General features: G+C 42.3%; 1 protein-coding gene, 2 long non-coding RNA genes and 2 other non-coding genes across 21 annotated transcripts in view; 3 read left to right on the plus strand and 2 right to left on the minus strand.

Moving 5' to 3' along the window:
* The first annotated feature begins 683 nt into the window (after positions 1–683).
* Positions 684–800, plus strand: LOC126984909 (U5 spliceosomal RNA). The gene has a single exon (XR_007738210.1). It is a non-coding gene; the product is annotated as a U5 spliceosomal RNA (small nuclear RNA).
* Positions 801–2,026: 1,226 nt separating this feature from the next.
* On the plus strand, positions 2,027–2,219 carry LOC126984937 (U2 spliceosomal RNA). Its single transcript, XR_007738237.1, has one exon. It is a non-coding gene; the product is annotated as a U2 spliceosomal RNA (small nuclear RNA).
* A 10,623-nt stretch (positions 2,220–12,842) lies between these two features.
* Positions 12,843–15,336, plus strand: LOC126984720 (uncharacterized). Of its 15 annotated transcripts, XR_007737508.1 has the most exons (5): positions 12,843–12,990; positions 13,058–13,191; positions 13,259–13,326; positions 13,463–13,530; positions 13,598–15,335. It is a non-coding gene; the product is annotated as an uncharacterized LOC126984720 (long non-coding RNA). The 15 variants fall into 15 exon arrangements; XR_007737502.1 differs by having other exon boundaries at positions 13,058–13,326; XR_007737506.1 differs by lacking the exon at positions 13,463–13,530 and having other exon boundaries at positions 13,531–15,335.
* A 239-nt stretch (positions 15,337–15,575) lies between these two features.
* On the minus strand, positions 15,576–19,515 carry LOC126984721 (uncharacterized). The gene is made up of 2 exons (XR_007737509.1): positions 18,011–19,515; positions 15,576–17,935 (listed from the first exon to the last, which is right to left on the minus strand). It is a non-coding gene; the product is annotated as an uncharacterized LOC126984721 (long non-coding RNA).
* Positions 19,516–20,813: 1,298 nt separating this feature from the next.
* The window catches only part of LOC126984724 (dedicator of cytokinesis protein 5-like), a 38,951-nt gene continuing 35,699 nt past the window's right edge, over positions 20,814–24,065 (minus strand). For all 3 annotated transcript variants that reach the window (XM_050838731.1, XM_050838729.1, XM_050838728.1), the window contains 4 exons: positions 23,650–23,784; positions 22,536–22,653; positions 21,352–21,487; positions 20,814–20,959 (listed from right to left, as the gene is read on the minus strand). In XM_050838731.1, coding sequence (XP_050694688.1) covers positions 20,829–20,959; positions 21,352–21,487; positions 22,536–22,653; positions 23,650–23,784 — 520 coding nt within the window. In that variant the 3' untranslated portion in view covers positions 20,814–20,828. The remainder of the gene's footprint in view (positions 20,960–21,351; positions 21,488–22,535; positions 22,654–23,649; positions 23,785–24,065) is intronic.

Genomic DNA, 24,065 nt, shown 5'->3' on the forward strand with positions numbered 1-24,065 from the left:
GGGGGATGAGCTTCAGGATGTAGTTGTGATTTAATTATGTGTTCTTAATAGTACGAGTGTCTAATTTTCTCTGGAACCCCCCAGTCTCGTGTATTATTGTTAGTTTCTTTTGATAGACGGTCTTATAATAGATAACTACTAGTGAAACAACAGCAATAAAACCCTCCACCCGAAGTATGGCCTGCATGTTGAGACCGTAGTTGTGTATAGCAGCAGGAGGCTGGAGTGGCAGCAGGTTTGCGGGCATGAAGGGCGCGCTTGTTGTCTTGATGACAGAATTAGCCGCTTCCGTCAGTGTGTCTGGAAAGGACGTCCAACAGTAATCAGTTCCACTATGCGCTGCGTGGAGCAGCAGCCTGCCACGGGGACAGGGCGCCCCTGGACAACAGGCCAGCATGTGCAGTAGGCGTCGCGGCCTTCTAGCTCGGATGTGACCGTGCGTCACCGCCACCACACCCACATGAGGCGCACCTGACCAAGAACACCGGGCTGATGCCAGCGCTGTACAATTTTTATAACAAATATATATATATATATATATATATATATATATATATATATATATATATATATATATATATATATATATATATATATATATATATATATATATATATTTTTTTTTTTATTGTATATGTATTTGTGTATCTTTTGTACAATAAACCTTTAAACGAACGTTGCGGCAACTCTGGTTTCCCTTCAAAACGCATAAATCTTTCGCCTTTTACTAAAGATTTCCGTGGAGGGGAACGACGCAATGAGTCTTGTATATTTTTTTCTTGGGCCACTTAGTGGGCCTAATATAACGCGATGAATATATACGAATTAACCTCTGTGTGAGAAAGTTAATCCTTCAACAAAAAATAAGAAGTGGCCAGACCGTGTAAATTGTATCTCTTGTGTAACCTCATGTTAGTTAGTCTTGTATGAAGATGTAGAGATTTAGTGGACTAGGTTCCAAAATCCAATAATTTCTGATGTCCTTCCTAGTTTCAAATAGTCAGTGGTAGGGAACTAAGGGAAGGGCCGGGAAACCGAGTAATTCCTGCAAACCGAGTAGTTCGGTTTTGATTACTCTTCGAAACCGAGTACTGAATGATTACACAGCTAGGCGGGCAGCAGATCATACAGGGATGGCAGTCATATCCCCAGAGGGTTGCCAGAGATGAAAAATTGTTCAATTCATCTGAGAACAGATAATGTCTTAATATGCCATGTGAAATTCAAACAATATTAAATTTTCTTCTTATTTTCAAAGAGCCACAGTAGCCTACGTAATTCTTGCTCGAGATAAAGCAGAAGGGTCAAGGTGTACAGATGATATTAGGACATCTGTCGGTAGGTGAGGCAGCTTGCTATAGAATACACATAAACTATTCCGCGCCACCAGTGTTGCGCAGAATTCATGGTTTTCAACTGCGATGATGAGTTTCATTTCGCAGACTGATGAACTATAATGTGACTTACCAAGATAATTACCCCAGCTTTATTAGTCAAGCGTCGATCGATCGATTAAATTCCCCCAAAAGTTCAGTTACTCTTTCAAATGTTTTCTGTGTAATAAGTAACTCAATGGTATTCTCAACTAAAAAGCTTTCTTCATTTTTCGCCACGATTAAAATGGGTATTACTGACAAACATACATATTATTTACCTATTGATTGTGATATGCAGTGCTCGTGTAACGGGTAGATTCCCGAGAAATTCTTGTTTGATCTGCAATCTTAGTGTTGGAGGTGCAAGCTTGTGTTTGCCGCTTCAGGGGCGTAGAGGGCGTGCTTGTAGGTGAGAGGTTTCTGGCGGCCGATGGAGCCGTCTTTAGACAGTTTTGCGTGTCTTAAGCACTCATGCTGGGTTTGTTTAACTATTTCTAACAATATCCCAAATATGAATTTTGATTTAAGGCGAAGGGTAGCAGCGCTCAGGCCGGTGTCTGCAGTGTAACAGTCTAGAGCATGAGGAATATTTTGTGGTGAGCGTGTGTGTTGCTGGCGGCGGTAAAGGGGCCGTTCGGTTGGTGGGCGGCATCGCTTCTCGGCCTTTTGGCTAAGATCAAAGTGTAGTATCTGTTCTTATCAGCTTAATATCTGATACGATCCCCATGTGGGATCTACGATATTAATCTGATTTTTGGACTATGGCGAAGTGCTAGGGGCTTGCTCCACCTTTGCCGCGGATCGGCCCGGTATTGCAGTACCTCCGGGATCGGTCCACTCCCCCAGGGGAGAGAATAACTCGATATAGTTATGGTGCCTAAGGCTATGCTCTTAGGTATCAGCCGCCCTCGTAGTGTGACAGATTCAGACACCGTGTCACGACTCCTGGAGGTGATAGACAGCTCAGCTCCCCTTCCATGCTGACCACACGTCTCAACACACCCTTCTGCAGGGAGCGGAGCGTGTGGTGTGAGTTGACCAGACTTTAGGGTGGCAGTGTGGCACCCACAGCGGCGAGCCACTGCCCACTCGTGAACATAATTGTAAATTATTTGCACTAGGTATGCAAGATGGAAAATAAAGAAGAAAGTTTGCCGGAGATCGGCCCGGTATTGATAACTCTTGCCTAAATATTGGGTCCATGCTCCATCTGCCGTGGATCAGTTCACCTTTGCCGGGGATCGCCCCGGTATTGCAGTACCTTCAGGGTCGGCCCCCTCTCAGGGGAAGAATAAACACTCGTTATAATGTTATACTGTGGATCTGGGAGGTATGTAATCCGTGTGAGTGTCTTGGCCTTGCACGAATCGGCTCTATAATCAATCATGGCTTGTGTAGTCAAGGGTGGAGTGAATACAAAGTTGTGTATTCGATTACTTAAAATTCCAACGAACACGAATTCTAATACACTGAAAAAGGTTTTGATCAAATAGAAATACGAATGCTTCTTGAAAGTATTCATGAATACTTTTCATTGAAAAATACCTTCATGACTCCGGAAGACACCGCACCACTGTACTCATAATATTCCATGGACAATAGTATAGTAGAGAAAAAAGCTTTCTTCTTTTTTTGCCACGATTAAAGTGGATATTACTCACAAACATACATATTATTTACCTATTGATTGTAATATGCAGTGCTCGTGTAACGGGTAGATTCCCGAGAAATTCTTGTTTGAGCTGCGATCTTAGTGGATGAGATGCAAGCCTGTGTTTGCCGCTTCTGGGGCGTAGAGGGCGTGCTTGTAGGACAATTGGGTGAGAAGGGAGAGAGATGCAGATTTTGATGTTATATAGCTAGTTACACCAAAGAAGACTTAGGACATACACATTCAGAAAGACCACAGTTTTGGCTGCTAGACAGAAAAGGACTAGATGTCAAAGTGCCAGGATATTGAAGGAATTAATAATAAGAAAAGCAATAATAATTAATGAGTATAAATATTTTTCTGATATTTTTGTTTATCTTAATACTAGTATTAGAATTTTCAAACACTAATATAATAAATAAATACTGATAAGTTAATGAAAATAAATACATTAATTGTACTAATACTACCACTAACAATATTAACAGCACTGCACCTAATAGACTGAGCAATAAACTGAGTCTGAAATATAACCATAATTGAACTGTCTCTGTCTGAGTGTTATGTGAAGCTTGCTCCATGCACCGTGATAGGAATGGTATATATGCATGCAGGTTGCTGAGATGCTTACAGTCACCAGCCACTTGTAGATATGGCACCAAAATGTGTTGGAAGCATTAGCGGCCAACTTCTGTTTATTTAATTATTATTTTCTTTAAACAAAGGAGACAGCTCAAGGGCAACAAAGCGTACTAGAAAAAAAAGCCCCGCTACTCACCGCTCCCAAACAGACAAAAGTAGAGTCTTGATACACTCTTCTTGAAGGTCAAATTATAGGCAGGAGGAAATGCAGACGAAGGAAGGCTGTTCCAGAGTTTATCAGTGTAAGGGATGAAAGAGTGAAGATGCTGGTTAACTTTTGCATAAGATGTTTGGCAAGATAGAACATGCAGTAATTGACTTAAATTAGAAAAGTATTGATTTAGGAGGGAAATGGGCAGGCATTGGTTTAGTAATAGGGTGGTGGGGGAATGGAATAGACTCAGCAATCACATAGTGAGTGCAGAGACGATAGCTTGTTTTAAGAGTAGACTGGATAGCTACGTGGACAAGGCTGACAGGTGGTCGTGGGGGGGAATCTGGAGCTCCCGTGTGTAGGCCATTCGGCCTCTTGCAGTCTCCCCATGTTCATGTGTTTAAATCAAGTGCAGCGGCCAGTGGGGCTGCGGGAGGAGGGGAGGCATGCAGTTAGCAAGTTGAGAACAGCAGTCAGTGAAAATGATTAGAATTTCCACATTATCATTATTTATACATACCACTTACCCCGGCTGGCATCCTTCCGTAATAAATGTAGCTTCACACCAGGCTGTGTCCTCTTTATCACCACAAAGGGACATGATTGAGGCTCCGGCTGGTAAACGTGGCGGCAGCGTTGCCATTGGAGCAGAGAAAGATATTGCTGCGAATAGCAGTATGATAAACAGTATAAGTTAGACCGAGATAATTATATTCACCCACTCTTTCCTCCTACAAACCAATGATTCAGTGTAAATCATTACTGATGGAAGTCAGCGTGTGTGCTAAAACAATGAATTTGAAAGAAAAACATGATCACATTGTTTTTAAAGAACGGCAGTAGGACTACAATCTTGGTTCATTCCAGTATGTATACAGATTTTAAAGAACGGCAGTAGGGCTACAATCTTGGTTCATTCCAGTATGTATACAGATTTTAAAGAAAGTCAGTAGGGCTACAATCTTGGTTGTTTTAAGTATGTATACAGATTTTAAAGAACGGCAGTAGGGCTACAATCTTGGTTCATTCCAGTATGTATACAGATTTTAAAGAACGGCAGTAGGGCTACAATCTTGGTTCATTCCAGTATGTATACAGATTTTAAAGAACGGCAGTAGGGCTACAATCTTGGTTCATTCCAGTATGTATACAGATTTTAAAGAATGGCAGTAGGGCTACAATCTTGGTTCATTCCAGTATATATACAGATTTTAAAGAACGGCAGTAGGGCTACAATCTTGGTTCATTCCAGTATATATACAGATTTTAAAGAACGGCAGTAGGGCTACAATCTTGGTTCATTCCAGTATGTATACAGATTTTAAAGAACGGCAGTAGGGCTACAATCTTGGTTCATTCCAGTATATATACAGATTTTAAAGAACAGCAGTAGGGCTACAATCTTGGTTCATTCCAGTATGTATACAGAAAGGTTAAACACATAAAACACATCTAACCACTGGTAGCCTCCCACAAATGCAGAGAAAGTAATATAATTACGGTACAATAATAGCATTACTCATGACATACAGTCAGGCTATATCTACCTGGTAAATATATATATATATATATATATATATATATATATATATATATATATATATATATATATATATATATATATATATATATATATATATATATATATATAGTTCCTACTGTTCATTTTAATGTTTATCTTCCTTTTTTTTTTTTTTTTTTTTTTTTATGGGAAATAACCAGACTGAAGAAAAAAAGTAGCAACATTTGCTGCTTTATCCCATGTAGCAACACTGCTGATGGGTACGGGGGGTTGGGGTAGGTGTCTGGAGGTGGGGAGGCGCCTGGATGTAAACAACGCTGCTCCTGTGCCATCTGTTGCAACCGACATACACCACCACCTGCCCACGGTCTCCCATAGAGGCCCCCTCTCCTGTTCTATAGTCTCCTTGGTACACACACACACAGCTCTATAGTGCAGTGGTTAATGCTCTTACCTCACAACCGAGAGGTCTTGGGTTCAATGCCTGCCCAAAGTATAGACTAATGGGCAATCTCTTTTAATCTGTGTCCCTTGTTCACCCAGCAGTTAACGGGTACTGGGTGTCAGTTGGGGGTTGTGGTCTGCCTCCTGGGATGGGTGGGTGTAAGGTTCCAGCCATTCCCAAAGATGTCACCAGAACTCTAAAGCTCATTCAGGGAGGATATACTAACTGGGTCCTGACTCATGAGTGTGATCAGACCAGGGTGAATTAACTCCCCCCCACACACACACACAAACAAACACAGGGATCAATAATAAACACAACAAACATACACTTCCATGTATATTTCAATCAGATATAAAGATACAGAGATAAAGCAAATAAAATGATATAACAATGCTGAAGTAGGTAATATACATCATAGAAAATTGGAAAAGTGGACATATTTAGTTCAGTGAGCCTCAGAGGCATAAGTACTGCAAGGAAAAGTGCACATACTGACTCCTGAAAGACTGAACGAGGCCCACTCTCTCACACACTTTGGGGCTTAACACCCACACTTGATAAGGATTTTGTAGAACTTGTGGGTATGTCCATGGTTTGTTTTATGAGCCAACTGATAGTTTTATGAGGCATCTGCACCGGGAACGTGTCAACACTGGGGAGAACCAGACTAATCTTTATTGTGACCTTTGGAAATGGTTGTTGTGGGAGCTCAAAGTGTGTGAGAATACAGGCATGATGAGAGCTAAATGTTGCAGTTACATAAACACCAGACAAATCGAACACAATCTTGCATATAGAAATTTGCTTTTGTAACTACTTTTATGGCATAATTATGCAGTCACACCGATCACTTGCCTGCATATACAAATTGTCATAACTTTTAGCATAATTGTTATTTTGGCATAATTATGTTAAGTCAATGTCACTCAACATGCATCAAGAAATTAATCATCATAACTTCTTTTTTGACATGATCCCCTAACAGACTCATTCATCATCCTGCATTTTAATGACTCATTACCATAATTTGTCTTTTCTCCCAATGATATAAGAGTAAGAATTGAACAGAAGGCAATGGGAAGAATAATATGTACTAAAAATAATAATACAACAAAACATAACTGCATAGGAATGATCACACAAAACAAACAACACACTGCTGATGCAGGAACAAAGCAGATTATAGTCATAGGTTGATGGAAGGCGTGGGTAGGATGAATGTACGAGAGAGGGCACATAAACTAATGTGATGTGGGACTCCATGTGAGCTTAGTGACTAATGAATGACTATGCTGGTTAGGAAGGGAAGGACAAGAGGGTGGGTTACTTAAGCTTATGACTAATCATAAATAATCACTGTCCAGGGATAGGAGGGAAGGAGAGGATTGGGGGCAGCAGACGGATAGGAAGCAGGCAGGGAGGAGGAGGAGGAGGAGGAGGAGGAGGTATGTGACAAGGTAAAACTGATAAGGGAAGAAACAGGCTCAAGGACAGTTAGACAAGGGTGGGGAGAAGGAGAGGAGTTAGAAAGAGGCAGAAAGGAGAAAGTGTTTGACATGGTAGGAACTGATGCGGCAAGAGATGAAGACAAGAGGAGAAACTGAAAGCAAGAGCATTGGGAAGGGGAACGTTAGGCAACCCAGGAAAGGATTTGGGCTGTGTGTGTGGCAGTGATGGTGTGTGTGTGTTTGTGTGTGTGTGTGGGGGGGGGGGGGGGGGTGGATTTATGCCTGGCAGCCATTTGTACGTGTTCTGTGTCCATGTCTGTGTATGGAAAAGGGCCTAGAAGCATCTGTTGATCCTATCTCAGCTGTGACAATAATTACATCACTTTTTACTGTATTGTTGCCCTGTCTAGTGTTCAGTGCTGTCCAGTTATAATTGCCACGAATGGAAATGTCAGAGCAGATTTGGACACGGATCACTCGCAATGGATGCCCAGCCGTGTGATGGGAACTGGGCAAAGGAGATACAAGGCTACTTCTACTTACAACTAACTTGTAACTGAACAGCATAGGAAGGAAGGGAATGGCCTACATAGTGCGATCATCAGAGGAATGCTTCCCTTATTTTAACCCCTTGGTATGTCGTGTTATGAGTTGTGACTGACTTCCAAGGATGTCACACTGTTTTTGAAGCCAATCATTACACTTGGTATCCTGTACGTAAAAAGGGGAAGAATGGGGTCTGGGAAACATTATTCTTGACTGCACTACAGCTTGAGGCGGGTGCTAGAAGTAGCGGCAGTTGCTTGGCCTGTCATGCAGCTCCTTACAACAGTGACTAGAGAGTGGCGTCAGCAGCTTGTCTTTCACAGCACCTCCCTTCCTTCTGCCTGTTCATCAGTGACACTGGACACTGTGTGACTGCCACCCTTAATATTTGTAGCTTCAGGCACCTTACTTGTCACCTTGACAGGAAATCTGCTGCACAGACCCCTCGAGGCAGATGTCCACTTTAGCAGAGTACATCACTGTGCATGCTTGGTTTTGTTTACTTTTTACAAACATGCAGATTACAAGCCACATGTGGCCTCGGTACTCATCTGTGTTACATTGGCCCTTGAGCCTCTAGCGGGTAAGAACCCATTACCTTGAAACACCGGGCCAGTCCATTTCCCAGGTACCCATTTACTGACTAGCCTGAAAGGGAGGCTGAACAGCTGGGTGGGTTGGGTACCAACTGCCACGGCCAGAACCTCGGGCCCACAGATTTGTAGTTAGGCGTGCTGACTATGACCACTGCACAACAGAGGCACATTTTATGAGTAAGAACAGACCACAAGCTAAGGTCCTGGTGGTCTGTGTTCATCTCTGAGTAGTTCATTATTGTTTTCTCTTTACACTAAATGCACCAATACAACCATTCACTTGTACTGTCACTTCTAGTACTCAACCCATAGTGATTTGAAATAATACAACCATTTACTTTAGTTTTACATCACTTCTCTAAAAATTTACTCAGCTTGACAGATGACTCATGTGTCTGGCTTGTTAGTGTTGAGTGAGGAGCCGCAGAGCAAGTCCAAATGTACAAAGTGGTACAGAGGGCACTTGTGAAGCAGTGACTGACTGTGTTGGCGTCTGACGACCCTGTGCCGACATGACACACACAGCAAGGTAGCCAAAATTAACCTTAGTGTAATTGGCAGGGGTGCTAGTGGTGGTAGGGCAAGGGTGAGGGTCTACTACAATGAAGCTGTGGGGTAGTGATACAGGAGCAAGCAGCACTAATGCACTCAAAGGAAGCCCGAGGATCAGAGGCAGGAACTGAGGGTAGTATTGTCTTCCCAAGGGGTCTCTGCGTTGACAGCACTAAGATAGTTTTGCTCAGCTGTGAGGCTAAACTGCTAACAAGTACTTTTTCACACTTATTTACATGACAGGCACTTACTGCAGACACTGTATGCATGACACCCCACCTCTCACTCTTCCCACACACCTGCTTATATGAGACGTCTGCAGGAGAAGGGGCGTAAGGGACAGCCATTTTTTTCCTAGTTTGCACTGGAAAAGTCAGGCTACACATCCCAGGAAGAACAAGATATAAGTTGCAAGAGAAAAGCAACCCTCGGTATACCAAATACAAGGTCGCTTTTCCCTTACAGCTTGTTTCACGTTCTTCCTGCGTTGTGTAACCTGCCTTTCCTGCTGCAGACTAGAAAAATGGCTTGTCCCTTATGCCCCTTCTCCATAAGATGCCTTGTATACCCCTAGCCACTTATATGAAGACAAATAACAATGAGCAAGTGGAGGTCATAACATTAAGGAAAGTATGTTCATTATCAAACCCAGTACCAGCGACAGGCCAAATTTGTGCCACGATATAACCGCCCCCCCAAAAAGATGATACATAATCTGATCACAAATGCGTTGATATGTATTATGAAATGGTTTGTGTGAGGGGTGATTTTTTCTCATTTTTCTCGCTTGGAGGACCATTAAGAAACATGATCCCTGCTGCTACCGGATCAAAACTATCACTCCACCTTACTTTAGGCTTGTGGTGACTCGTTGACCATTTCCACACAGCAAGGCAGGGAGGAATGAGTGTAAGCAGAGATGACTATGGGAGTGTGCTAAAGGTAAAACAAATGTACCAGGCATCGTAGGCCTTAACACTTGGAGGGGGCAGGAAATGGATGGGTGGAGGGAAGAGAGGAGAGTTGCTGTGCATGAGTATCTGAGAGTCACAAGTCTAAAGCAAACTGAATGTGTAGTTTCACCCATAAATGTGCCACAAATGTTTTACTGAAAGGGTCAACTTGTAAATGAGTAAACGTGACATACACCTGACCATCTTGATCCGGTAGCAGCGGGGATCATGTTTCTTAATGGTCCCTCTAAGCGAGAAAAATGAGAAGAAATCATCACTCACACAAACCATTTCATAATATATATCAAAGCATTTGTGATCAGTTTATGCATCATCTATTTTTTGGGGGTTATATCACGGCACAAATTTGGCCCGTCGCTGCTACACGGTAAAGCCAGAAATTTGGCCCGTCGCTGCTACCGGGTTAATGAGGTGAGCAGACACACTCATGGCCCACAAGTCCTATTCCACCATTAATCCAGGAGCTCTGTACAAAAATAGCTTTACTTCTCCCTAAACAAAACCAGACTAATGGAAACTTGATATGGCACGAAGGTCTTTTCTCTGGCTTAACCTTTTTTGTACTCAGTCCTCCCACACCGGCACCTGTCAGAACACTTCCATGCTGCTTGTCTATTGGTGTATCATAGTTGTGTAGTCCTGCCTGTCTACCAATGTACTGTTGTGTATTTCTGGTTGTCAAATGGTGTTTATTTTGTATTTCTGGTTGTCAAATGGTGTTAATTTTGTACTTCTGGCTGTCAAATGGTGTTTATTATGTATTTCTGGTTGTCAAATGGTGTTAATTTTGTATTTCTGGTTGTCAAATGGTGTTAATTTTGTATTTCTGGTTGTCAAATGGTGTTTATTATGTATTTCTGGTTGTCAAATGGTGTTTATTGTGTATTTCTGGTTGTCCAATGGTGTTTATTTTGTATTTCTGGTTGTCAAATGGTGTTTATTTTGTATTTCTGGTTGTCAAATGGCGTTTATTGTGTAATTCTGGTTGTCAAATGGTGTTTATTGTGTATTTCTGGTTGTCAAATGGCATTTGTCTTCCTTCCCTCATGCCCAGGCACCATTCACAACATCAGGAGGATAATGAATGACTAACAATATTCCGTTCTCCAACAAAGCACACATTTGAAAAGGATTAACGTTAAAACCAACTAACTAACAGGGAGCATGTGCCTTTAACAAAATTCACAAAATTAGGAGGAATATAATGATTCAAGTGATATTCAATTTTCTAACTAGGCAAGAGTTTTAAAAAGATTAACACTGAAAGCTTTAACAAAATTCACAGCATCAGGAGAATTGAGCTTTTGAGAACTTGTGCTACCAACCAGAACTCGATAACTATGGCAAACTCCAGACTCACAGCATGAGTTCTTGATGAGGGGGTCATCTCTTGGCAAGGAGTGAACCGTGTGTCCCCTCAGTACTGTTGATGCAGCAAGGGGGTGAAACGGCTGCTGTAATGTAACTAAGCTATTAAACATATGAACTTCAGTCTCATTTCTGTAATCAGGGCAAATGTTGAAGGGCAAAACTACTAAACAAATGAACCTAATCTGATCTCCCTCTAAAGCACGAGATAAATTAAGCTTTCAGTATTGTTCCTTTAGATGAGGCAAAACATAGACGGACTATTAGTGCACCCGAGTCCTAAGTAACCCCCTGACAGGACTTGGGGAGCATCAGGAATGTTATATTGTGAGGGTATTGTCTAATGTGAACATAACTCCCAGTAGTTAAGGAGGGTGATGGTTCTCTCATACCTGGCAAGCAACACAGCACTGAACATTGTACGAGTTGAATGCTATCTTAGTGGGGGTATTGTCTGACGTGAACATACCTCTTATGTACTGAAGGAAGGTGACAATCCTCTCATACTTGGCAAGCGATGCAGCACTTAACACTCAAGGGGTCATTAGAGTGAGGGTAAATGCTAAGCTGGTGCACGATAACAAAGCTTAGGCTGCCTTCACATGACCATCACTTGACACCAGCCTAACAAATAAGAGTTCCATGGGGTTCGCATGACACACAGAACTTGGTTGCTTATTGGGCTGCAGCATCAAGCAATGTTAGTGAAGGCAGCCTTACTGAGGGTTTGGAGGTGATGCAGCAAGGGGGTGAAACGGCTGCTGTAATGTAACTAAGCTATTAAACATATGAACTTCAGTCTCATTTTTGTAATCAGGGCAAATGTTGAAGGGCAAAACTACTAAACAAATGGAACCTAATCTGATCTCCCTCTAAAGCACGAGATAGATTAAGCTTTCAGTATTGTTCCTTTAGACGAGGCAAAACATAGACGGACTATTAGTGCACCCGAGTCCTAAGAAAAGCTGTGATGGTGACCAAGATTACTAAGAGTGAGAAAGTTGCATGGAAGCTGAAATAGTGACCAAGATTACTAATAATGTGAGAGAATTGTAAGTAGAGAGCTGATTTACTGACACTACTGCTGTGACTTGGCTTCAAAATAAGTTGTTGGCGAAAAAGTATCAAACACCCATGGGTCAACTGAATAGAGTTTGAGCAAAATTTATAGGCATGGTGTTGTGTTGCTTAGGTGTGTACGAACAGGTAGAATAACCATTGGTACCCACATGACCAACACAACACCATGCCTATAGACGTCACTTAAATTCTACTCAATCGCCTCGTGAACATTTGATACATTATTGCTGACTGTACAAGCAAGAAAACTAATAGTAACTTTTTTCAGGTACAGCTAAAAAGTTGTGTAAGTGGGGCAAACATGACATCCCTGGAAGCCACAAGAGGGGTGAGTATGTTTGTTAGGCCCATATTCTCAAACATCTTGGGGCTCACACACCGACATTTGACACGGCTGTGGTAGGGGCTAAGTTTTATGAGCCGAGTGATAGTTTGACAAGGCTTCTGCACCATGAATGTGGGAAACACTTGGAAGAAACTGACTAGTCTCCTTTGTGGCCTTGGGAAATAGTTGTGGGAGCTGAAAGTGTCTGAGAATAAGAACTCTAGTCGCTCAGCACCAGAAGGTTAAGTGAGGATCTTGGAGTCATAAGAAGAGTGAATATGTTTGTTAGTTACACTCAGCACCAGAAGGTTAGGTGAGGATCTTGGAATCATAAGAAGAGTGAATATGTTTGTTAGTTACACTCAGCACCAGAAGGTTAGGTGAGGATCTTAGGAGTCATAGAGGAGTGAATATGTTTGTTAGTTACACTCAGCACCAGAAGGTTAAGTGAGGATCTTGGAGTCATAAGAAGAGTGAATATGTTTGTTAGTTACACTCAGCACCAGAAGGTTAAGTGAGGATCTTGGAATCATAAGAAGAGTGAATATGTTTGTTAGTTACACTCAGCACCAGAAGGTTAAGTGAGGATCTTAGGAGTCATAAGAAGAGTGAATATGTTTGTTAGTTACACTCAGCACCAGAAGGTTAAGTGAGGATCTTAGGAGTCATAAGAAGAGTGAATATGTTTGTTAGTTACACTCAGCACCAGAAGGTTGAGTGAGGATCTTAGGAATCATAAGAAGAGTGAATATGTTTGTTAGTTACACTCAGCACCAGAAGGTTGAGTGAGGATCTTAGGAATCATAAGAAGAGTGAATATGTTTGTTAGTTACACTCAGCACCAGAAGGTTGAGTGAGGATCTTGGAGTCATAAGAAGAGTGAATATGTTTGTTAGTTACACTCAGCACCAGAAGGTTAAGTGAGGATCTTGGAGTCATAAGAAGAGTGAATATGTTTGTTAGTTACACTCAGCACCAGAAGGTTAGGTGAGGATCTTAGGAGTCATAGAGGAGTGAATATGTTTGTTAGTTACACTCAGCACCAGAAGGTTAGGTGAGGATCTTAGGAGTCATAGAGAAGTGAATATGTTTGTTAGTTACACTCAGCACCAGAAGATTGAGTGAGGGTCTTAGGAGTCATAAAGAAGTGAATATGTTTGTTAGTCACACTCAGCACCAGAAGGTTGAGTGAGGGTCTTCAGGACTCTCTCACTGTCTTCGGGTAATGAGTTAAAGAATAGTGAAGGCTGAACACTAAATCAATCCTGTACAAATGTCATTCACTCAGATTTGATCCCTCACATGAACCATCTCGCTACTAAACTAACTAACACTCTCTCCCCAGTGGTCCCTATGAAGTCACCACTGCAACCATTGAGAACTTTGGTAGAATGTGTTAAGACAATCCTGTAAAACCTATCATTCACTTGGGTTTGTTCCCTCGCATGAACCATCTTGCTACTAAACTAACTCTCTCTCTCTCTCTCTCTCTCTCTCTCTCTCTCCCCAGTGGTCCCTACAATGCGCCCCACCACTGCAACCATTGAAAACTGTGGTAGAATGTGTTAAGACAATCCTGTAAAACCTGTCATTCACTTGGGTTTGTTCCCTCGCATTAACCATCTCGCTACTAAACTAACCCCAGTGGTCCCTACAATGCGCCCCACCACTGCAACCATTGAAAACTCTGGTAGAATGTATTAAGACAAGGACACATTCCCATCACCACCTTACAAAAGATTAAGAATATTAGTTAAAAGGAATAAATACTGCATGAATACATCAGTAAAGTAAGAATGACTAAATACTTTCATGTAATACTGAGCTAATACATGTGTAGTGAAGTAGACAGCAATGATTAAAATAAGTAATACTGACTTTAAACCCCAACGGTCTGATCTGGCCATATTCCACCTGATTCATGCCAGGTAGATATGTGTGAGTGTAAGGTGCAGGTGTGTCAGTGCCTATATACTTCTCCAAGAGTACAGAATTTTACCACTACTGCCCTCATTGCCTTCCCGTGAGATGCTGTGTTCAGGCGTTCAAGCCATACAACATATAAGCATTGCCTTCCTCTCCTAGCCCTGACCAACGTTGCCAGATTGTTGTACTCAGCCTCCTGTTTCCCAATTTCCGACCCCAAAACTGCCTCCTCAACCCCAATAACTGCCTTCGTATATAGTTATCGCAAAAATGGTTAATTATACTGGTGCTTCTTGGCAATAGTTATGGCTCAGAAACTGGTAAATACGAGGCTCTGAGTAGGACAATCTGGCAATGGTGGCCCTGACCTTTTTGTAGCTCAGAGTTTGAATCAAGGTTGTCTTCTTGATCATTACACTTGTGGCCTTTTTTGGGAAGCTGTGTTGATCCTACAAGCTCCACAGCACTTAGTCTTGTTTCCCCAACCCTGGCCCCATTGTAGCTTAGAGGCTGACTTCATATTTTAACATGGGAAGAAAATACCAAACATGCCTCACCTCACTCAGGCTGTCAGCAATGAAACACCTTCAGACTGTGAGCCACAAAGGTCAGGGCTGATGACAGGACTGACAGACAGCAAACAAGATAACCAGCAGCATGACTAAGAATAACAGCACTTAAATTACTGATAAGCGACAAACAGAAAAGAAATTACTAACAAAAGACAAACACCAAAGACTCTCTCACACCTGACATTCCCATACATCCCATTGGTCCCTAATTCTTTGGCCAAAAATCAACACACAATAATAATAATATAATATATCATAAAACAGAAAGAGACTTAGATTACGACAGCCTTAAGGTAGGTAAAGTTGGGAGTTGCTTACAGACTATATGGCACCATGAGAGACAGACAACTGTGTTCAGCATATAATACTGAGTAAAGTTAGGAAGTGTAGGAAGCAATGAACACACACACACACACACACACACACACACACACACACACACACACACACTGGCAAGTAGGGGAAGCATTGTATGTACTTTCACACTCACTCACACACTCACTCGTCACCTGACTGGCCTCTAGGATTCATTGTTCATCCCTCCACACCCACGACGGACAAACAAATGAACGGCAAAAATAAACATACATGTAAATTGTCCAAAGGAAGCACTTAAGTTACCCTACCATCACTGTGGCAAGACAATCATTTATCATTACTTCTAAACTCCCTTACAGTACCCTACTTTTATCACCATTAAAAGACATGATCATTACTTGACTTTGCAGGACTTTCAGCTGTATCCCATTCATGACCACTGTAACAAGACAAGTCACAACTGAACCTGATAAGACTCATTATCTTATCCACACACCACACTGTCATTTTGTTGCGTGGCCTTCAACTTTTCTCTCAGTCTCTCATCAATCATTATTTGGCTTTATAAAACTCAATACTTTCTCCACGCATGTACAGTTGGCAAAAGGTAACTTACACCCATAACAAACATAACGTAGCATTTGAGTGACATCCATAGCCAGCACAGCACCATGCATATAGAATTATAGATATCACTCTTACTCTGTTCAATCGACTCATGGGTGTTCGAGATGTTTTTTGGCGATGTAGTTGCTGTAAAGAGACATGATCCGTTACTTTACTTGGCGTGACTTTCCTCTCATTCAAGGCCACTCTGACAAGACTGCATTAACATATCGTCACCCTCATAAAATAATTGCCCAAGCCATTTTTCAGCGATTTCCAGGTTTTCGTCTACATCAATTTTTCAACATGTGACGCCCATTTTTGTTAAGTTGCCTCCGTCGTTCAGGGTTTGAGTGTTATAGAATTGGCCTTTTCGTTTCTGCCTAAATCTTAAGCCAAATGAGATGATGACAGTTCTTTTATGATTTCCTGTAAAGTAGAAAATACTGACTTAAGCGGTTTGTTTACGAAGGTGGCGATATTTCTCTGCTAGGTAATTGAGTTAGTGGGCCGTATTATAAGTCAAACACGGGAAGTTTTGGGTCCCTAGAAAGGTCGGTTTAGGGGCCGTACTACAAGTCCAATCCAAGAAGTTTCGGGTCCCTACAAGGTTTGGGATGAATAACCCTGTAGGGACCTGAAACTTCTCTGATTGGACTTGTAATACAGTCCCTAAACTGACCTTTGTAGAGACCCAAAACTTCTTGGGTTTGACATAATATGGCCCAGTGTCCTGACTTGTCATCATTTAAACTCGACACCACAGCCAAGTTTCCTCATCACATCTGAGTTTCATCACAATATACTTCAGCCACAAGGACATAAATGAATACTCGACAGAACAAAGTGGATTCCTTGCTGCACATGTGACCCAATGGTAGTCAACACATTCTTACTTCAATAAAAATAATCTAACTCATTATACATTTATGGCCTATGAGTTAAGACATGGCCAGAATGACAAGAATTATTGCTGAACAGAACAAAGTGATTTCCTCGCCACACAAACTCATTAGTATCTCATTAAATATAATCTCTTAACTCTCATTATACACTCATTAAATATTTGCCATCACAACCTATGGCCAGAACGACAAAAATTATTAGTGAATGGATCAATGAAAATTCTTTGCTGGCGAACTCCTAATTAACTCATTAAGCACAATCTCCTAACCCTCATTATACACATGGTCACTGAGTTGAGGCTTGCTTTTGTTTCACTTAAAAGTACTTAAGTTTTATCACACAAACTTGGCCACAGCGACAGACATCATTTACCTCAGTGTGACAATTGACAGCCTTAGCAGCCTGACTTATCTAAGAACAGGTAGTTGACTGGAGTAAGCTCGCCAATTTGTACGCATTCTTCCCTACAAGTACTCCTATATGGAAAGAAATACGTGACAATTGTTCAAGCCATGGTATGTAAATCATCTAATCAAAGTAATATGATAATGTGAGGTAATCTTTTTCATAGTCAGTCATTTACATTCCTCAGGTTAACTTCCCTGAGTCGTCATCATTCCCTGACAGGAGTACCGACAGGGAAGGGTGAATACAACTGGCAAGCACACCCTAACACATTAAGTAGGGATGGCCTCTGCCTGCATCACATTTTGTACATTTCTGCTCATCTCCTAACAGCTTACTTCTGCGTTTCATCCAATACAAAAGTCCTTCCTGTTCATATAAAAGTACAATCTTGCACCATTACCATTTGCTACAACCTATCCGTCTTTTCCTATTACAAATTATTGCTTCCTCTGAGAATTCTGTGTTTGTTAACCTGCTTCCTGGCATTACCAAGACTCCTCTCATTACTACTCATAACCTGATCTTTCCCTTGACAGCTAGAACTCATGTTCATTTGGAGTTGCTGCCTGAGGGTCTAGACTTGAGAGTTAACCTGATCTTTCCCTTGACAGCTAGCACTCACGTTCATTTGGAGTTGCTGCCTGAGGGTCTAGACTTGAGAGTTAACCTGATCTTTCCCTTGACAGCTAGCACTCATGTTCATTTGGAGTTGCTGCCTGAGGGTCTAGACTTGGGGGTTAAGATCATATGCCATTTTTTACCTCACATGGCAGTACCAGGGCTCAAACCGCTTCACCCTGGCTCTTCATTTCCAAGGCTTGATGCTCTGACGCCCCCAGACATAACCTGATCTAAAGTCTTCTAAATCATCACAAATTATAATTATCCTTCCTTAAAAAGATGATCACTTCTCAATGTCCTAACCTTACAGGATCAAGTATCTGCATCACCAAAAGCGTTCTAAGTCATTACAAGTCATTCCTACGTGAAGTTTTTACTATCTCTTCAGTGCATGTTAAATCACTGCAAAAAGTTTTAACCCTATAGGATCAAGATTGGTGCATTATACTGACACGTGGATCAGTTCGTAACACTAAAAACAACTCTTAATCACACACACACACACACACACACACACACACACACACACACACACACACACACACACACACACACAAAAACGCCTCTGCTTAAAATTCCTCCCAAGGCCCCGCCCTCCCCTTCATAAAAGTACCAAAAATATGTGAAGGAGATTCCCTCTTTGGGCACACTAACGGCCACGCACACCAGGCCATCAATCAGTCGCCTCCTTCCTCTGTTGCGTGATGGGCGAGCGCAGCCGTGCCCGCTACACACTAGTATCTGTACATGTTAAGCCAAGGGTCGTCTCTGCAGTGGGATGTGTTCGCCACTGTACACACACTCAATTTCCCGTCAGTGGTCATAAGAGGAAGAGTTACTTGGGAGAAAGATTAAAGTTGTGATGTTGGAATGAAGCTTTTGTTGAGTTAAAGTTTGATATTCACACTTAATTTTAACTATTTTGTTTTATATATATAACTTCATTACTTCAATTTCTTATATTATTTCAGTTATTTCTTATCTCCTTTCAGTTTTTTACATCACTGTTCAATTATTTCCTTTTTCCATCAAATTCTGTACATCCATTCACTAATTTTGTATCTTAGTAATTCTCCCGAGTGGTTTTCTTCCTGCCATGAGTACTGATTGGGCTGACCCGTGCACCAGTTAGGGAACACACCCGACAAGCAAGACAAGCGAGCCTGGCCGTGCGGTCCTGCTACACACTCCCTCACAGCACCACCACTATGGAGTCTTTTGTTGTGCTAAAAAATCACAGAAACACACACTCACAAAAAATCATACAAAACACATTACTGACAAGCATACAAGTATTCCAATTAGGATTTGTGACCTGAATTACGCCTTAAATATGGTAAAAATAGTTATACTCATGTAAAAATAGAAGTAGTTGTGGGTGTCGTGGTGCTGGCGCCTCACAAAAGGGATGACGAGGAGGAGGAGGAGGAGGAGGCACCGTGGAGGCTGTGGTTCTTGTCCGGTCTTGGGGGCTTCTCAGGGCTCAGGCTCAGCAGGTCAAAGAGAACTCGGAGAGGCTCTGAAAAAGGTGGGGGTGTGAGTTCAGCTGGTAGATAAAGTGGAGGGCTGAGGTGAGGAAGACAGGTGGTAAAGGTTAACGAGTGGGCAGATTCTAGGTGGTAAAGGTTAATGAGTGGGCAGATTCTAGGTGGTAAAGGTTAACGAGTGGGCAGATTCTAGGTGGTAAAGGTTAACGAGTGGGCAGATTCTAGGTGGTAAAGGTTAATGAGTGGGCAGATTCTAAATGACTAATAGACAGAGACAATAAAGGCAGCTTCACACAGGCCAATCAATAGCTACATATTTTTGCGCCTGGTGAGTCTAACCAACTGGATCTTCACTAATTACAGCTGTAGTGGCATCTGGGTTGAGCAGACCACCATGCAGGTCTTGTCTGGCTGGGAGGAGCAATGTTTCTAGTGTTTACCCTAATTGATATTTTTTCCCCTTTAGTGCCAATAGGCTTTCATGATGGCCCTGGTGGTCGGCCCCAGCCTGTTAGTGGCACAGGCAACTGCCAGTATAGGTAGTCCTCGTAACTTAAGTACTACCTGAACTGGCAATTTTACTTCCATGAACTCTATCCATGTGTACGTGGCTACATATTTCATTTGACCCGGTAGCTGCGGGGATCATATTTCTTAACCCCTTCACTATGGCCAGGCCAAAACTGTGCCTCACTGCAGCGTATCCGAGATCACGCACCCCAAATTTCAAATGTCGCTGAATATAACAAGTTTTCAGCCATAAACTCAACATAATCATCATGTATTATATAAGAAAACTAACAGAATTAAATGGTGCACATAAAGAAACATAAATTAATTGATAATTTTGAGATGTAAGCATAAGTATAGAGATAAAATAACTCATATATTGGCTAAAGCGAGCCAGGACGCAGTATGAGCATCCTCGGATATGGTATGGGCCACGCAAGGACACAGTATATGCGTCCTTATGTTGAAGGGGTTAAAGGCCCCTCTAAGCAAGAAAAATGAGAAAAAATCATCACTCACGCACACCATCTCATAAGATATATCAAAGCATTTGTGATCAGTTTATGCATCATCTATTTTGGGGGATTTATATCATGGCAAAAAATTGGCCATTCGCTGGTACACGGTAAAGCCACAAATTTGGCCCGTCACTGCGACCAGGTTAAAACTGTCAGCAACCCCTGTCAGCCAGTGCTAGAGAGAATTTGCTAAAGGGAAAACTGCCCTGATGGTGACTGTTGACTGAAATAAGAAGTGAGAATAATTGAGAGGATGAAGAACTACACAAGTGAGTCAGTGCCTGCCCACCTTATTCCCCGACGACAGTGACGCGACGCTCATCCTGTAGTCCCCGTCCTGGTCCCTCTGCTTCATGGGCAGCGGTGGCGGCTGGTCCTCCTCGCACAGGGAGCCCGTTGGCGTGCCTGGCGGGGTGGGGCAGGGGGAGGAAAGGAAGGGTTCAGGGAGGGGAGCTGGTCATAGTTATAGTGCTTGTTCTTCGTGATAATTTTTTCCTTTTAAACCACTATTCCTTTACAGGCTTAACCCGGTAGCAGCGAGGATCATGTTTCTTAATGGTCCCTCCAAGCGAGAAAAATGAGAAAAAATCACCCCTCACACAAACCATTTCATAATATATATCAAAGCATTTGTGATCAGATTATGTATCATCTATTTTGGGGGGTTTATATCATGGCACAAATTTGGCCCGTCGCTGCTACACGGTAAAGTCACAAATTTGGCCCGTTGCTGCTACCGGGTTAATAAGTAGAATAAAATGACTAAATGAATGAGGAAAAGGCTGCCCACTACTCACTGAGACTTTCCCTGGAGCCGATGGATGACGTGGCGGGTGTGGTGGGGGTGGTGGGGGTGAGGGTGAGGGAGCGCGGCCGAGTGGAGTAATATTTATCCACGTCCAGCTCCGTCTTCTTGGGTCGCTGTGACATCAGCTGAGGAGGCGAAGAGCAGGAAAGGGAAATGCCACTCGTTAGGTTGGATCCACTGCACTGTTACTAGTTTTGCTGTTTCCATTATTATTTATTCTTATAGTAGAAATAAAATCTAATTAGTATTGTTTCTTGTCTCATTTTGTTCCTAATTGTTTCCCTAGCAAAATGTAGATGTTATTTCAATGGGATTCATGGATTTGGGACTAGTGGGACTTTAAATTTTAGAGTGTGTGTGTGTGTGTGTTTATAAATTCAGAAACTTGTGTGAATAAATGAAAAAAAAAAAGTGCAAAATAAATGAATGAGTGAATAAATAAAAGAAGGAAGGAAGGAAGAAGTGAAGGAAGGAAGGAAGGAAGGAAGGAAGAGACAATAAATAAAATAAATAAGGAAGAAAGGAAAGAATTAAGGAGAAGAAGGGAGTGTGTGTGTGTGTGTGTGTGTGTGTGTGTGTGTGTGTGTGTGTGTGTGTGTGTGTGTAGGGGTCGGGTCAAGAATGCATTATGCGGCAATCCCTTAAAATAAACACACTAAATGGAGGGTCTGCTGTAAAGGGAACACACCTCGTGACCAACTAATATTAACCTTTGGGGGCCTCTTATGTCACCTTAATGGGGAGGCAACATCTCCAGGCAAGAACTGTTTGTGTTTTAGTAAGACTTGTCCTCATTTCCCTTAGTATCCCCTCGCTGCCCCCTCAGAAATATTAACCGTGTGACCATCAAACTCTGATAACACCAACTCCCCTCTCTTACTGGTTCTGAACACACAGACACACACACACACACACACACACAGAGAGAGAGAGAGAGAGAGAGAGAGAGAGAGAGAGAGAGAGAGAGAGAGAAGCCTCACTGCATTACAAAACATGAAGCAACAGCAATTAAAAACAAAGGTAGTAGTAGTAGTAGTAGTAGTAGTAGTAGTAGTAGTAGTAGTAGTAGTAGTAGTAGTAGTAGTAGGATGGTAGTAGGATGGTAGCAGGAACGGCAGCAGCAGAATCAGCAGCATACAGGTGAACTGCTGTGGTACCTACTGGAGGCGTTACCTGTTCACTCAACTCCAGGATGGGCTGCTGCGGGGGGGTCTGCATGCCGTCAGTCTTGTCAAACCACTGTGTTGACCCCTCGCGGTGGGACGAGAAGCTCTCACGCCGCAGCAGACGACTGGAGGAGGAAGAAAAGGTTCAACTCCATGTACTCCTCTTACGATTACTTTATTTTTTGGTCTTCTTCTGCCACGCTATTGGTCTCTCATACACACACACACACACACACACACACACACACACACACACACAGGCAAGATGCTTGAGAGACATAAATAAATATAGCTTCCCACAAAGAAATATAGAGGTTTGGAACAGACTAAGTGAGGATGTAGTATCGGCGAGGAGTGTGCAAAGCTTTAAGGAAGAGTTGGGTAAATGTAGATACGGAGACGGGACCACACGAGCGTAAAGCCCAGGCCCTGTAAAACTACAACTAGGTAAATACACACAGTTTCCTTTATAAAAGGATTGGGTTGAATGGTCTATGGGGGAAGATTGGAGGCAGGGAGTGTCCATCATATGAAGTAGAGGCTGGGTAAATAGACAAGGAGACAGGGTGATCCCAGCTTAGTTCAGGCCCTAAATACCACAAGTAGGTAAACACACAAATTTACTTTTAAAATGTATCTAGAATATGTACGTTTTCAACCTAACAGCGGCCAAAACTGTTTACTCTTACTATTATTGTTTCACACACACACACACACACACACACATGAGGAAATACTAAAGGAAATTGACTTACCAACACTAGAACAAAGAAGAGAAAGGGGAGACCTAATACAAATATATAAATTATTAAACAAAATAGATGAAGTAGACAACGAGGAGTTGCTACTAACAGAAAGAATTACCAGCAGAAACACAAGAGGACATAGTAAAAAATTGAGGAAAGGAAGATGCTTGAGAGACAAAGAAATATAGCTTCCCGCAAAGAAATATAGAGGTTTGGAACAGACTAAGTGAGGATGTAGTATTGGCGAGGAGTGTGCAAAGCTTTAAGGAAAAGTTGGATAAATGCAGATATGGAGACGGGACCACACCAGCGTAAAGCCCAGGCCCTGTGAAACTACAACTAGGTAAATACAACAAGGTAAATACACACACACACCTGATCCCCTTGTTATTCTTGTTGGACTTTGGTGTTCCTCCATTGCTCGATGATGCTATCTTGATGCCTCGGGGCAGCGTGCCACCCTTGGCTATGCTGCGCCGCGCCAGGGACATCTGGGAGTTGGAGAAGCCCCTGCAGGACCAGCCGCCATCACCACGCGGGAGAATCAGAGGTTAGTTTAGGGCTCTTACACTGGTATGGGGGTGTGTTCTAATTTTTGTTTGTTTCTCTCATCTTTTCCTCTTTTCCTTACCCCAGTTAATATGTTGTTGATGTGTTAGTTTTGTTTCTATCCTCTATGCTTCCCAAACTATGACTGTGTTCCAAGCTCTCCCTCACTAAAGCCCTGTTCACACTGTGCCAACTCTGGGCCACGACAACCCAGCGCCTCAGGGCACACGAGGTCTTGGGTG

Source organism: Eriocheir sinensis, chromosome 57, assembly GCF_024679095.1.
Source record: "Eriocheir sinensis breed Jianghai 21 chromosome 57, ASM2467909v1, whole genome shotgun sequence".
Lineage (NCBI taxonomy): Eukaryota > Metazoa > Arthropoda > Malacostraca > Decapoda > Varunidae > Eriocheir > Eriocheir sinensis.